The sequence below is a fragment of the Chaetodon trifascialis genome, chromosome 18 (genome assembly GCF_039877785.1).
Source record: "Chaetodon trifascialis isolate fChaTrf1 chromosome 18, fChaTrf1.hap1, whole genome shotgun sequence".
NCBI lineage: Eukaryota > Metazoa > Chordata > Actinopteri > Chaetodontiformes > Chaetodontidae > Chaetodon > Chaetodon trifascialis.
This window is the reverse complement of record NC_092073.1, coordinates 1,408,406-1,424,409: the sequence shown is the minus strand read 5'-3', so window position 1 is coordinate 1,424,409 and position 16,004 is coordinate 1,408,406. Positions and strand designations below refer to the sequence as shown.

The 16,004-nt window shown below is 45.0% G+C and overlaps 1 protein-coding gene across 7 annotated transcripts in view; it reads right to left on the bottom strand.

The window, feature by feature from the left end:
• Positions 1 to 16,004, bottom strand: part of LOC139346490 (dual specificity calcium/calmodulin-dependent 3',5'-cyclic nucleotide phosphodiesterase 1C-like) — a 113,461-nt gene that overhangs the window by 90,872 nt on the left and 6,585 nt on the right. For all 7 annotated transcript variants that reach the window (XM_070985542.1, XM_070985538.1, XM_070985540.1 and 4 more), the window contains exons 2-5: positions 9,652 to 9,702; positions 9,351 to 9,510; positions 7,720 to 7,833; positions 1,112 to 1,294 (exon numbers count right to left, since the gene is read on the bottom strand). In XM_070985542.1, coding sequence (XP_070841643.1) covers positions 1,112 to 1,294; positions 7,720 to 7,833; positions 9,351 to 9,510; positions 9,652 to 9,702 — 508 coding nt within the window. The remainder of the gene's footprint in view (positions 1 to 1,111; positions 1,295 to 7,719; positions 7,834 to 9,350; positions 9,511 to 9,651; positions 9,703 to 16,004) is intronic.

The following is a 16,004-nucleotide window of genomic DNA, read 5'->3' as shown; positions in this document are numbered from 1 at the left end:
AAACTAATCAAGCAAAGACTTACAAGAGGGGAGAGGCTGATGGGGTCAAAACAAAGTAAAAGTCCAATGCAGTAACTAAATCCAAAACAAAGGGAGCTATAGTCCAACGGGAACAAAAGCAAGCCCACAGAAAACAAGTCAAAAATCACAGGGTAACTGGGGAAACACTCACCAATACAAGAGCATTTGACAAAAAGGTACAAAGGGAGGCACAAGTCCAACAAAGAGGTAATCCAGGGAAACAATCACATACTGACAGGAATCTAAGGGATGAATGACTGAAAGACTGAGGGGAACACACAGACTTAAATACACAGGGGAGGAGAACCAATGAGGCAAAGGTGAAACAGATCAAACAAGGTTGGAAGTAATGCAAAAAGCTGACACTGATGTGAACCTTCAACATAAAACAGGAAATAACCAAATAAACTGGATCATATCAGTTCCTGCAAATTGTAGTGTTAAATTAGGAAACAGTAAAATGGGTAATTTCAAAGGCAATGCCAAGCTATTTATTTATTTATTTATACAACTAAGGAGGACTTATTGGACAATGGAAAGGAAGGAAGAGGGAAACTGTGTGTATCAGTGATTAGTTGCAAGTACTGTATGTGTCAATACCATCTTAAAACATATATACGCATATTGAAACATATTTGTTTTGATAACTGTTTTTCTTTTTGTACAGTCATCTGATCATAAGGAAATACCAGTGACAACACCTATATTGCATGAGCAGCTCATAAACAGTAAAACGTCCAACCATTCTTCTTACTGGTTCGCGACAATAATTCACAGTTTTGTTGATTGCTAATATGAGTACAATGAAGGACAAATAATGTAAATGGTCACTGCATGTATGGATGGCAAACTGAATTTGATCTTAAAATACTGCATGTAGATGGAACCCTGTCATATATGCAAACCATGCTCTTAGTTGTATTGAAATACTTTGTCAGATCTCATTATTATTTATGATGAGTCATGATTAAATCAATATCAGTGACCAACAATCCCACAGGACTGTCAAGTAAACTGGACACATCAAGTAAACTGGACAGACAACCCAAGACCCAGCAAGCCAAATTAAAGTAAACCAAACAAACCAAACCTCTCCACAAAGATGCCAGCCTGCACTGCATGGACGATACTGCGGAAGCGTGGCTTGTCTTCATTACGGTGGAGCATCAGGCCCCTCTGCCGGGTAAAAGTAGAGGCCAGCCAGTCACGAACCTCTGATGGCACTGAGTCTGACTGGATGTCATTCAACTCATCCTCCGGATCCACCAGCCGTCTACAGGGAGAGGCGTATTCACAAAAAACAAAAACTCATGCAATGTGCAATTGCTCCCGGAGATGCGGACATGTGGAAACACCTATTGTCGTAAGAAAAACTACAGAAATGATCCTGAGCACTTTGTTTTATATGTCTGTGAACATATTTTGTCCCACAGTGTCACAGTCATGCAAGATGCGATCCGGAAAATGTACAGGTGTGTAGCTGAGATCATAATGAAGTTAGAGATAGAAGATGGGTGTAGTCGAGCCCATGAGTGCTGGATACTCATGCAATAATGTAGTAATGACTGAATATTCATGTATCAGAACATTAACATGTTGATGGGTGTTGTGTGATCTCATTGCAAGATGGTCTCTAGGTAGTTGATGATTTGACTTTATCAGAAAAGTAGATGGTGTCTGACTTGATCTGTGAAATCTTTAATAAGCAATTTAAAAAAAAATAAAAATAGGTTGCTGAATTGCATTTTTTAACCAGTATGTAGTTCAGACACTACAATTTGTGGATACAAATCACATTTTGATAATGCATCCAATGCATTAATACATTTATTTGATTTATCCAGTGGCCAGGATATTATACCGGCCGGGTATCTGATTACTGGCAGGGCGTAGGTGTTTATTGCCTGGATCTTGTTCTTGCCATTCTGCTGACTCTTGAGGACCTGCCTCACCCTCTGAAGGTATTTGGCTGTGGCTGATCTCCGTGTTGCCTCCTCATGCCATTTGCCTGTGGGATCCCGAGGTATTTGTAGCCGTCCTGAACATCTGCTATGTTGCCTTCCGGTAGATCAACCCCTTCAGTGGTGATCATCTTCCCTCTTCTGCACACCATCCGTCCACACTTATCCAGTTCGAATGACATCCTGATGTCATTACTGTTGTAGGGGGAATTAACAATTTGATGTTGCCCAAAAATGATTATCACTATTATGGTTACCATTAATAACCATCTCACGTCAAGTAACTGCTACAAACCTCTAGATGGCAGTATGGTTCCATGGTAGAATCTCAGACAAACTTTGTAGGAAAGTTAAAATCACAGCTTTGTCATTTTATAAGCTACAAACAAGGGAAAAGCATTGATATTATACATATTATGAGCTTAGTAATGTGAAAACATCCAAAGTTAAATCAAATATAGAGATTCAGTTATCCTACTATACTAGAAAACAAGGCACACAGACCTACAAAACAGTAGGTCTTCAGATAACAGATAACTTCCGGCACCGTACGAGCGGCAGCCCTTTACAGCAGCTCGCTAGACTTTAAGAGTTTTTTCTTATCTTTTTCTGCTTTCTTGTGCGTCTTCTTTTATTCTTTTTAATCTACGTGTTTGTTAAAATCTGGCGCATCAGAGACATTAAACACAGTGACTCTTCGTAATCACTTTTTACAACCCGTACACTTTCTCCACGTCTGTGGGTCCGTGAGAGACAATGGCTCCCATTGTTTACAGTAGGGATCAGCTGCTGGCCCTGCGTAACACAGCTGTGTGGCCGGAGGAGCGACCTGATGTCCCCCGCGAGTTAAGGAGGAGGATGCGGGGGTGCCGCGCAGGGATTAAACGTCACGACAGGAGGAGAGCTTACAGACCGACTCTCCCGTCCGTCATCATGGGGAACGTAAGATGGACGAGCTGGCAGCGCTGACGCAACATCAGCAGGACTACCAGCGGTGCAGTTTGTTACTTTTCACGGAGACTTGGCTGGGAATGCAGCACACGGACGCGACTGTGGCGCTGGATGGATTTTCACTCGTTCGAGCGGACCGGACAGAGAAGAGCGGTAAGAGGAAAGGAGGAGGGCTGGCAGTGTTTGTGAACGATAGATGATGTAACTCCAGGCACATCACTATCAAGGAGCAGCACTGCTGCCCACACATTGAACTGTTGACTGTCTGAGGCCATATTATCTGCCACGGGAGTTCTCACACGCCATAGTGGTGGCTGTGTATATTCCCCCCTCTGCTAACGCCGACGCAGCCTGTGACGTCATCAACACCGTGATCAGCAGGCTGCAGACCCAGAAACCACAGGCCCTCTTACTGATCTCTGGGGATTTTAATCATGCCTCTCTGTCCTCCACTCTGCCCAAATTCATCCAGTATGTCACATGTGCCACCAGAGACAATAAAACATTGGACTTATTCTATGCCAACACCAAGGAGGCATACGAATCATCACCCCTCCCTCCTCTGGGAAGAGCTGATCACAACCTGGTTCATCTCCTGCCTGTCTACAAGCCCCTTGTCAACAGGCTACCAGCTGTGTCCCGCACAGTGAAGAGGTGGTCTGACGAGGCTGAAGAGGCTCTGAAGATAGCCAAAGACAACCGTGTGGGATATATTCAATGACTCTCATGAGGAGGACATCGACAGTTTGACAGACAGCATCACAGACTACATAAACTTTTGTGTGGAGAACACTGTACCCACCAGGACTGTACGGTGTCACTCCAACAACAAACCCTGGATTAATCCTGACATTAAGGCTCTTCTAAAGGAGAAGAAGAGGGCCTTCAAGTCAGGAAGCAAAGAGGAGCTGAAAACTGTTCAGAGGGAGCTCAGAGGGAAAATCATGGAGGGGAAGGATAAATACAGGAGGAGAATGGAGGAACAGCTGCAGGAGAACAACACCAGAGAAGTCTGGAGAGGCCTGAAAACCATTTCAGGCCACCAGAAGCCAAGCTCCCAGGCAGCCGGGGATTCAAAGTGGACAGATGAGCTGAACAGCTACTTCTGCAGGTTTGAGGAAGCATCTGCTCCTCCCCCAGCTGTACCAGCCCTGCAGCAGCCCTCCTTTGTTCTGCCAGCACTCTGCCCAAGTACCCCCCCCCCCCCCCCGCAGCATTCAGCTCACCACCTCCAACGCCACCCCCACTGTTCCTCCCAGCCCCCCAGCCACTTCATAAGACACTCAGCCCCCCTGCTCCAACTTGTCTCTCACACCTCTCCAGGTGAGAAATCAGCTAAGGAGGTTAAAGACCAGGGAGGCTGCAGGACCAGATGGCCTCAGTCCCAGACTCCTCAGATCCTGCTCTGATCAGCTGAGCGGGATCATTGGACATTTGTTCAACCTGAGTCTGAGGCTGGGAAGGGTGCCGCGACTCTGGAAGATGTCCTGCGTGGTACCTGTGCCAAAGACCCCACGTCCTAAGGACCCTAGCTGCTACAGGCCGGTGGCACTAACATCACACCTCATGAAGGCCTTGGAGCGGCTGGTCCTTGCCCACCTGCGCCCCCTGGTGAGCTCGTCCATGGACCTGCTGCAGTTCACGTACCAGCCTGGCATCGGAGTGGACGATGCCCTCATCTTCCTCCTCCATCAAGCCCTGTCTCACCTGGAGCTGCCAGGGAGCTCTGTTCGGGTCCTTTTCCTGGACCTCAGCAGTGCTTTCAACATCATCAGGCCAGCCATCCTGAGAAACAAGCTGGAGCTTTCAGGAGTGGACCAACACCTCACATGCTGGATAGTGGATTACCTCTCCAACCGCCCTCAGTATGTGAGGACACGGGACTGTGTGTCAGGGACTGTCCTCTGCAGTGTGGGGGCCCCCCACACTGGCACCGTTCCTCTTCACCATTTATACAGCGGACTTTTCCCACCTGTCACCCACTTGCCACCTGCAGAAGTTCTCTGATGACTCTGCCATTGTTGGCCTCATCACAGATGGGGACGATAGGTCATACAGAGGACTTATTCAGGATTTTGTGGACTGGTGTCAGCAGAACCACCTGCTGATCAATGCGGATAAAACCAAGGAGTTGGTTGTGGACTTCTGCCGCCGCCGCCCGCACTCTCCCCCATCACCAGTGAACATCCAGGGAAGGGACATTGAGATGGTCACATCTTATAAGTACCTGGGTGTTCATCTGAACAACAAACTGGACTGGACTCATAACACTGCACTTTATAAAAAAGGACAGAGCAGACTCTACCTGCTCAGGAGGCTGAGGTCTTTTGGGGTGCAGGGGGCACTCCTGAAGACCTTCTATGACTCTGTTGTGGCCTCTGCCTTGTTCTATGGTGTAGTCTGCTGGGGGAGCAGCATCACAGCAGCTGACAGGAAGAGGCTGGACAAACTCATCAGAAAGGCCAGCTCTGTCCTGGGATGCCCTCTGGAACAGGTGGAGGAGGTGGGGGAAAGGAGGATGACAGCCAAGCTGTCCTCCATGACAGACAATGACTCCCAGCCCCTCCAACACACACTCACTGCACTGAGCTCCATCAGTGACAGGATGCTACATCCAAAGTGTGTGAATGAGCGGTATCGCAGGTCTTTCCTTCCTGCAGCCATCAGACTTTACAATAGAAACTGCTCCAAGTAGGCGGTACAATAATCTGCATAACATTCTGTGCAATAACTGAACTGAACAATTTTTTTGGAAAACAATCTGTGCAATAACCTGGGCAACCTTGTCCCACTTTGGAATCAGTATCCAAAGCCACTCTTGGTGATGATCTGGCTAAGGGGTTTAGGCCTATGCAGGGATCTCCTTGCATCTCCTTGGTATATACCACATTTGATGCTCACTTCTGCAGTTGGCTGTGAGTTGGCTTCCGGAGTTGTCTTCCACAACCTCACCGAGGTCTTGATGAAGGCTCTAAGTGTCCTGTTGATCTTATACAGGTCCAGGTACTCTAGTATCCATGTGTGTGGCATTGAGTCATAGGCCTTCTTGTAGTCAATCCAGGCAGTGCATAGGTTGGTACTTGTGGTTTTACAGTCCTGGGTGACTGCCCTGTCAACCAGTAGTTGGTGTTTGGCTCCTCTGGTGTTGTTGCCAATTCCTTTCGGTGCTCTACTCATGTCATGCCTTAGACTTAGTTCTTGCCACGTTGAGTTGCAGATGGTTCTGCTCACACCATGTGACAAAGTTGTCCACAGCAATCCTGTACTCATCCTCATCACCCTTACTGATACACCCAACTATCACAGAGTCATCAGAAAATTTCTGAAGATGGCAGGTCTCTGTGCAATAGTTGAAGTCCGTGGTGTAGACGGTGAAGAGGCAGGTTATAGGCCGGTAGTTGGATGGTATCGGGCCCTTCTGTGGGTCCTTCATGATGAGGACTGTACGGCCTTGGGTCAGCCACTCTGGGTGGGTAGCCAATCTTAGCAGCTGATTCATCTGTGCTGCCAGTCGTCCATAGCCTCCTTGATTTTCACCTTCAGTTCCCTCTGTATTGTTCTCATCTCCTCTCTCTCCTCTCTTCTTCTCATTGAAGATGACTTTGATGTCCTTTGTCACCCACGGCTTGTTATTTGGATAACAATGGATAGTCCTGGATGGGACAGTGGAGTCCACACAGAAAGTGATATAGTCCGTGATGCACTCTGTGAGCCCATCAATGTCCTCCCCATGCGGCTCACAGAGTGCCTGCCAGTCTGTCACCTCAAAACAGCCCTGCAGTGTCTTGTTTGTCTCCTCTGACCATCTCCTCACTGTCCTTGTGGTCGTAGGCTGACTCTTCACCAGAGGCACATAACAGGGAGTGAGGTGCACAAGGTTGTGGTCTGACCTGCCCAGAGGGGGGAGCAGCTGTATGCATCCTTGGCATTAGCATACAGCAAGTCGATTCTCTCCTCTCTTGTAGGACAGCTCACATACTGAGTGAAATTGGGCAGTGTTGTTGCCATGGTGACATGGTTGAAGTCACCCGAGATAGCGATGAATGCACTTGGGTGTTGAGTTTGCAGACGGGCTATGCCAGAGTGAATGACGTCATATGCCGACATCGGGTTGGCACAAGGGGGGGGGGGGGGGGGGGGGGGGGGGGTAAACAGCAATGATAATGGCATGTGAAAACTCTGTGGGCAAATAATATGGCCTGAGCCCAACAGCCAACAGTTCAATGTCAGTTCAATCCATACAGTGATACAGACTGTTGTCCTGTCACACAGTGTGACACAGCAACACTAAAATAATATAGCTGTAAAGCAAGTCTTCAGAAGCCCTGTTTTTTGTCCATAAGTTGATCGCAATTTGGAAGTTAATTAACATAGTTCTTCTTCCAGTCTTACTTGTACTCTTTTGTCCCAAATGTCCACATACACAAGCATGGTTATGGTGTCCTGACTGCTACCACTATTCCATGAAGCCTGCATCAGTGAAGGTTTTATTCAAAACCAGTGGCGGAAGAGCACATAGTTAAGCAACTTATTTAAGTCCAGTTTTATGCACCATCGCACTTCTACTTTTCTACCAAGCAAGGATTTGGAATGAAAGCCTTTTACTTGCTAGTAAAGAATCTGTCAATGTAATGATCAAAAATGATAAGACTGAGCAGCATTCAAGAACATATTTTTTAAAATTCCCCAATCTTTGTGAAACAAACATAAACGTTTGGTATCACACCCTACATGTTTAACTATAATACAGTTTGACTAGAGCAGGGATAAGCTGAAAATTCCTTGCCTGGTTTCCTCAGTGTATAAAGATTCAAGGACTGAGGCGGCATACTCCAGGTTTTTCTTCAGGTCCACCACAGATGCCTCCCCTATCTCCAGCTGCTTTACAAGACATCGCAACCTGCAACACATAGACACCACACCAACATCAGCACCTTCACTTCATCTAAACAATGGTGCATGCTTGCTTTGGGTTGTAGAATCATAAGTCAGGGAGAGAAGGAAATACACAGCTTGTAACACGCATTGCAAATGCCCCTTACATTGACATAATGGCCTCAACCTTTCATCTTTCATATGTAACTGAAATATATTGAGTGCCTATCATCTATTTTTTACCATTACAGATATTGCTAAATATGTGCATACGTATGTCCATAAATCCAGGATGATAGTTACAATAATACAAATAGTTTTAATAATACATGATAAAAGCAATATATATGGACATTATAAGAAACTATAGTAACTGTGTGACAGAGGTATATTAATTTTGAGCATGGAGCCATAGTTGTTAAGTTTTTATAATGCATTAAAATTAAACTAATTGCTCTGGATAATGCATTTCATCTGTATCCCAGCCACATTGCCACATCAGCCCATCTCTCCATCTAACACTTTGATCTAGCAAAGATATCTCCACAGCTACAAGCCAGGTTTACATGAAATTTGCTGTGGACATTTCTTCCAGAGGATGAATCATGTTTTGGTGACCTCCTGAACTTTCCTGTAGTGCCACATTACTTGGAGGATGAGCTCATTCACTCACTGAGCACATCCTCTCTTTTCATTAGGGTACTGAATGTTACGGCCAGTGCTGAAAAACAGGACTCAGATGCAGAGAGCCGGAATAACAGTTTATTAGAACCCAGAGAGCAAAATAATAATCAGCCCAATGGCGATAATCTGAACGGAGGTGGCAGTCTCAGCTGGAGGACCCTCGACAGCTTCTGATAAGGAGAACACAAAACACCGTTAACGGGAGAGCACTCAGGCAAAAGAGAACAACAGGTGCTGGAGGGAAACAGCCATAATACTGAATTCTCTTTCCCCACCATCAAAGCTAAATGTTGCAGAAAGATGCAATATCTCATGCTCTAGCCAGTAGATTTATGTGGAATTTGCGGAGCACTTTTTTGCTCCCCAAGTGATGACCTTGGCCTTTACCCTGGCACCACTCAAAACTATCATACTGTAATTCTTTATTTAATGACTTATGACATTTGACATATGCATGTAATGTTATCCAACACAATACTGTGCCAGCACTGTAGCTGACATGGTCCTTCTTAAAAATTAGGCTGCACAGCAAGGCTACAACATTGAAAGATTATAGAGACAAAAAGAACTGTGATTGGTCAGCTTGGACTTCTTGTTTTTTCTCCCACAAGTGTTTGATGCCATCAGTGATTATTGAGAGTGAGGATGACATCGAACAAGTTAAAGAAATGTTCAGTCATCTGCTGTTTTCATTCAACACACATCTAACAAAGACATCTCCATTACTGCAATTGTGGATGATACATTTACAAAGTAGGTATAAATAATGGTGAGGAGAAACAAAGGGCAGTTTATGTTTGTACTTCGTGTTTCTTTTGGAGTGTCTGTGCATGTGTGTTGTTTCTGTCTTCATCTGACCTGATAGCAGCCTTCTCCATGGCATCAGGTTCATCGGGGATTGGCAGCTCATCAGCCAGAATTTCCTCTGCGCTGCGTGGATCGATCAGAATTTCTTTATGGTCAGTGATGCCAACGCAGGCTGTGACAGCGGTACAGAGTGCATTCTGGGACTGTGAGCCTGGAAAAATTTCATACAAAATTCTTTACTTATTTTTACATGTATCATCAGCCACACCATATCTACCTCTGTTACACACCTCATGATAATAACTTCTGAATTGTTGAACTTGGTGAAAACTGTCAACTTTGGTGAACTCACGTGCAAAGCCGGCCTTTGGATGGCGGCTGCTTTCCCCCGCCTCATTGGCAACTGCAAAGAGAAGAATTAGGATTTCTTTTGTTTTACGTTCTAATTTGTAATAGAAAACAGGTATTTAAGAAGAAGAAGAAGAAGAATGGAGGGACAATCCCCTTTATTAGTCACACAACAACTACATCACACACACGCCATGCAGATTTGGTGAACTTTGTCCTCCGCCTTTATCCCATCCTGGTCACCTTCCTCCACAGCAGACCAGGAGCGGTGGGCTGCCATTCGACCGGCACCCGGGGACCCAATCTCTTTTGTCACCACTGGTCAGGTGGTGATCTTCTTGCATGTTTTTAGTGGGGGTATTTGAGGAGGATACCCCAGGTGAACACGGTGAGAACATGCAAACTCCACACAGAAAGGCTCCTTTTTTCTCAAACAACAGGCACCGAAGGCATTGTGGAGGACACGCCCCCCGGCGCCCACAGTGAGATTCGAACCAAGAGATTTAGCTATGAGGCGACAGCGTTACCACCGTGCCACCATTTAAATGCATCCAGCAGTTATGGTTTAGTCCCACAGGTGTTTTCACTTCCTGCACTTCACTGTCTGTATCTGCATATGTGACACACATGACGAGAAAATACACAGTATGAGAGGGACAGAAGTTCTCCATCAGCTCTACTCCTTTCCCTCTCTCCCACTCCTGTAGCTCAGTCCCTGTTCCAGCGCATGTAAATTAAAATTATGTCATCATTTTTGTTGTCGATAATTATCAAACGCAAACTCCATGTAAACAGATGGAGCCGGCAGTTGCTGCGTCGCTGCAGACACGTAGATGAGACACAGGATATGTGAACAGGAACACGTGCGAGAGACGCAGCAGCTGAGCAATGCCATTCACAAGCTCTAGGCGTGCTGTGTATGAACTGCCACTCATGTTTAGCTCAGTCTGTAAAAATGCTCCACCTAGCTTGCACTCTGTTGACAAATGACTGATGATGACGTGGTGGACGGTTGATGACGATTTTACCCAAAATACACTTGGAGACAATATTTGTATGTAATGAAGTTAAATGTGAGTGTGAAAAAAAAGCCAGTCATGCAGCATGTCATTTTATTCATATTTTACACTTAACTACATCACTAAAGTCAGTCTTGGAAAGTTTTTACCAACCATGACTCATCCTGACTGGGTCAACATATATAAGCCCACACATATTACACCTTAAAAAGTATCATAGGGAAAAGGCTCGGTGCCCTCTGCTTGGAACAGAGATCTCTCTTTTCCGCCCCACCCCGGGCCCCCCTTGGGCCGAGGACGTGTCACCCTCCCAGCCCCCCTGGAAGCTCTGCCCCTGATACAGAGGTCAAATCATCCTGAAAATGCCTGTGTGGGATGCGTCCGTGCGTGTCAGAAAGTGATTGGGGGACGCGGAGTACGGCTTGAATCATGCAGATAAGGAGGAGATAAAGCCAGCTTACGCTGTGACAGAGGCCACTTCATTAGTGATAATGACTCCCTGAGCTCAGCACCCTAACAACTGACAACACACAAACGTTCATTTGCTCCAGTCAAAATTATTTCATGATCGTTTCCCATCTCTTCTGGTTCCCATAGAGACAGCAGTTAGTAAACATACACACACTGGAAAGTGCAGGGCGTTCTGTTGAATGTGAATCATGTTTCTCGCCACAAAAGATTTTGGGGAAAGCAGGTGCAAAACTGTTCTGCTGCATAAACAAAGAAGGTAAGAGACTATCCATGGAAAATAAGAGAGATACACCCAGTTTACATCTATAAATAACATGCAATCTCAATATGTTACCAGCGTAATTATATCTGATCATGTGTCTTTGCTTTTACACCTGGTGTTAATAAGGGTGGTATTACTAAGCTCATCATTTTGATCCCCCCCACTCTGACTGGATCAGACCAACACATTTCCTATTCTGTCCAAAATCAAAATGGGATCTTATTTATTTATTTTTATATTCTTTGTTTGCTTATGGTATTTCTGTTCAGCCTGTCTACCCATTCAGCAAGTTTGATCATTAGTTTTGGATTGCAAGTCATATATGCATATGTAGAATGAAATGCAAAAGAGCACAACTTTTCTTTTCATGTGGCTAATGTTATATAGCCTAGTTTATAGTGCTTCACGAACACCAAAAATGGTCAACTAATAGACTTCACAGTGTATCATTGTCTCACGGGCGCTCGGCAAAGCGCCCCTGACTTGCAGCTAAATAGCCAATCCGGTTATGGTTGCTAGGGGAAAATTATGAATAATTAGCCTATCAACGTCGCCAAATTTAACGCCTGTGGGGCGCTGGAAATGTAGCCCCAACTGCTGCGTAAAATGCATGAAGGTTTAGGATTGCAAGAGCTACGTGAGGAGCCAGCGCTAGGTTTTTTCGTAGTCCTACAGGGGAAAAAAAAATACGGCGTCAAGGAAGAGAGATGACGGCGATGGTGATGGTGGTAACAACTGGAGTTCAAGAGCAGCTTCCTACGGAGCCCTGGACCTGACATGGAGAAAAAAAAATTTGTGCGAACGAAATACTAATTTGTTCCCATGAAATACTAATTCGTACGAATGAAATACTAATTCATGGGATAGGCTACTGGGCTCTCCCTTGAGACGTGCTTCTCACAATATAGTCAGTGAAGTGGTAATTTGGCTGACCTGCGCGCTGTGCATAGGCCTACAAGTCTGCAAAACCTCCCAGGCAGATTTGGATATCTGAAGTAGGCTATCCGCTGTGCGCTCCACGCACCCACCCGCTTCACCGTGCTCTCCAAGAGCGCAGCGGCACACCGGTGTCTCATCACCAATCAACCCGAAGGTGACAAGATGGGACTCCGCTCCAAACAGATCGTTAGACTCCACCAGTCCGTATGGAAATGGTCTGCAGATCCGGCGATGAACAGCTGTGTGTGTAGTTTTGGAACAAGTGGATGCACGCTGCACTGACCATAACATCATTTTTAACCCAATGGGACCGAAACACGCTAAGTGTGGTTAAAATTATGTTCATGGTTGAGGTCGTGTTAAATAGGTCTCTGTACAGCGGAGGTCGGCAATATGCATATCAAAGTAAACAGGACGATCTCCTCTACAATGTGGTATAAAACACATGGCACCAAAACGCACTATCGTGAGATCCAATGCTGTAGTTTAAGTTATGAATTTCACCAGAGATACAGTTATATAAAAGCTATGATCAGCTGTGCAACTCTGTGACTCTCGTCTGATCCCTCGCTCCTGTCTGTCAGCAGCGTCAGCAGCCATGTGTAAACACGCCCACACACACAGACTTCAAAGAAGATGTCAGGCGCATTTCTGTGCAAAGTAACCACAACAAACACTATTTACTACATTAAATTATCTTTATTGATTGTCCCATCGTATCTGATGACATATCAAAGACTGTGCTTGCGTATGTGGCTGTGTGTCACCGCTTTGTCGACAATAAGCATTGTGCCACGTGCGATCGGCAGCAGCATAACCCTGTGATTAATTCGTGGGAACGAATTAGTATTTCGTTCACACGAATTAATTATTTCGTTCCCACAAATTAATTATTTCGTTCCCACGAATTAGTATTTTGTTTGCACGAATTAGTAATTCGTGCGAAAGACTTTTTTTTTTTTTTCTCCATGTCAGGTCCAGGGCTCCGTAGCCTCCACCAAATTCGGTGAAGTCATTATTAATGTACCGTTTTGCAAGACGACAGAGCAAAAACTTCTCGTTAAGGAGCTGGGACCCAACAAGCCTGAAATCGACATTTCCCAGCAAAACAAGGAGAAAGATAAATTGTACAAATGGATTTTTTGTCGGAGCTGGTTCAACTGTAAGACGTGGCTGGCAGCTAGATAATGGGCGCCGGATTGCTGTAAGAAGGCACAATGAAGAGGTAGATAGATAAAAACCGTAAGTAATAATAATAGTTGTGGAGACTGCTTTGTTGTTTCTCTCAGGGTGTGACATGCAATGACAAACTTTGCTGCTTCTATGGCACCGATGCTGTTTTCTCCAAGTAAATATGGCATTTTTTCTTGATTAGAGAGGGTATTAAAATAATCTATTTATGTTTAATTTTTGAACTTGGTTCTCAATTCTTTGTATATGTTACATTTTAATAGGAAATGTTCTGTTTCATTCTCTCTTCATATAATAACTCAACCCACACTCACCTTAGACACTTCCCCCCTCCACTCACCCACTCACTCACTCACTCACTCACTCACTCACTCACTCACTGTTGATTTGTATAGATTCAGCTGAAATCATACCATCATATCATGTTGTGAATTTATCCCTTGATTGCATTGTATAGTATTTGATAGCATAAAGTCTAATATAGCTGTAAATTGTTACTTTTTCTTTGAAACTGTGAAATTAAATTATTGTGTAACTGTAGTCATTTTCCAACTGTTCATTTGAATGCCTATACTAGATTAGGCAGGGAAATCTGTTGGCACACCAGCCCCACCAAGAATTTTTTTCACCAGCTGCCACTGAGTGAATTCAACAAAATATATAGTTATGTAATATGTATTATAACATTTAATACATATTATGTATTATTATAATAATAGAATGGAAAATGTGACAGCGGAGCTTATTGGAAAAGGAGCTCCTCTGTCTGTTCACGAGGTGGTGAAGAGAATGTTCAGGGTTATCCATGATGGATAACATCATGATCAGTTTGTTCAGTCTGTTGATGTTACCGGCTCCAATGCTGCTCCTCCAGCACACTACAGCAAAGAAGAGTGTACTGGCAACAACAGACTGGTAAAAGATCTCCAACATTTTGCTGCACACGTTGAATGATCTGAGCCTCCTCAGGAAATAGAGTCTGGTCATCCCCATCTTGTAAACAGCGTTGATATTAGTTTTCCATTTCAGTCTGTTGTCGAGGTGCACTCGAGGTATTGTCGAGGTATTTGTAATCCTCAACCCCTGCGACATTCTCCTCCAGAATACACAGTGGTTGTGTGGTCGTCCTGTTCCTTCTGAAATCATTAACCATCTCTTTGGTCTTGGCCATGTTAAGCAGCAGGTGATTTCTACTAGACCATTCCAAAAAATCATCTACCACTGCCCTGTATTCCTCCTCTCATCCATCCTTTATACACCCACCCCTGTTAAGTCGTCCGAAAACATCTGGAGGTGGCACGATGCAGAGTTGCACTGAAAGTCTGACAAGGTGAAAAGAAAAGGAGACAGAACAGTCCCCTGTGGTGCTCCTGTACAACTTTCCATTGTCTCAGACAGAACATTGCCCAGTTGGACAAACTGCGGTCTGTCTGTCAGGTAGTCAGTAATCTAGATGATTGTGGGCACACTGACTCCCAGCACTCGCAGCTTCTCACCAAGGAGCAGCGGCTGAATGGTATTAAATGCACTGGAGAAATCAAAGAAAGTGATCCACAGTGCTGCCGCTACAATCCAGGTGGGAGTGAGCATGCTGCAGCAGGTGTATGATGGCGTCGTCCACACCCAGATGAGGTTGGTAGGCAAACTGGCAAACTGTAGAGGGTCCAGTGATGATTTCACCTGTGTTGGAGGTGGGCAAGGACCAGCCTCTCCAGCACCTTCATCATGAGCAGTATAAGGGCAATGGGTCGGTAGTCTTTGGAGCCAGGTGGAGATTTCATCTTTGGAACCAGAACCATGCAGGATATCTTCCACAGCACCAGGGCTCTCTGTAGGCTCAGGCCATAATTCGGACAAATCACTTGCTGGCACGGATGTGTGCCTTCAGTAAATATATTCAGAGAGCCAACAGACTGTGCTGTGTACACGTTGAAGCAAGCTACAAATATTGAGGAGCTTTTTGTTTTTTACAGAAACCTGCAATAAATTTGCAATCAAGGACAGTGCATGTGCAGCTCCGTGAGAGCAGAAAAGAAAGGCAAGTCACCATCATATTTGTGTGTGTATTTTCTTTTGAATGATGAAGTCACCAGCGCAAGAGTGTCATTAATGTGTTGACGAGCATCTACTAAACAAGCCTGTTATACCAATGGCAATCCTCTCTACCAGTCTCAGCAAAGTGTAAGATGCAGAACAAAAAAGAACAAAATTAGCTCTGCCCCCCTTATAGTGAGCTTGTAGCAAGCTGATCAGCAGCCCGAGCCACTACAGAGTTATCAATGGTAATGGAGAGGTCATGGATGGGAGAAGCCTTCCCTGGAGGGAGGAGCAGTTCAGTGATGTTGAGATTGGGTTTCAGGTCATACACAGACAACTACTGACAGATGCTAGCCAAGTATGCAGATATTCATGCTACCACCTGGGGTTCACACCATGCAAAAGACAAAAAATTGCTGAGTGTCATCAACATAGCTG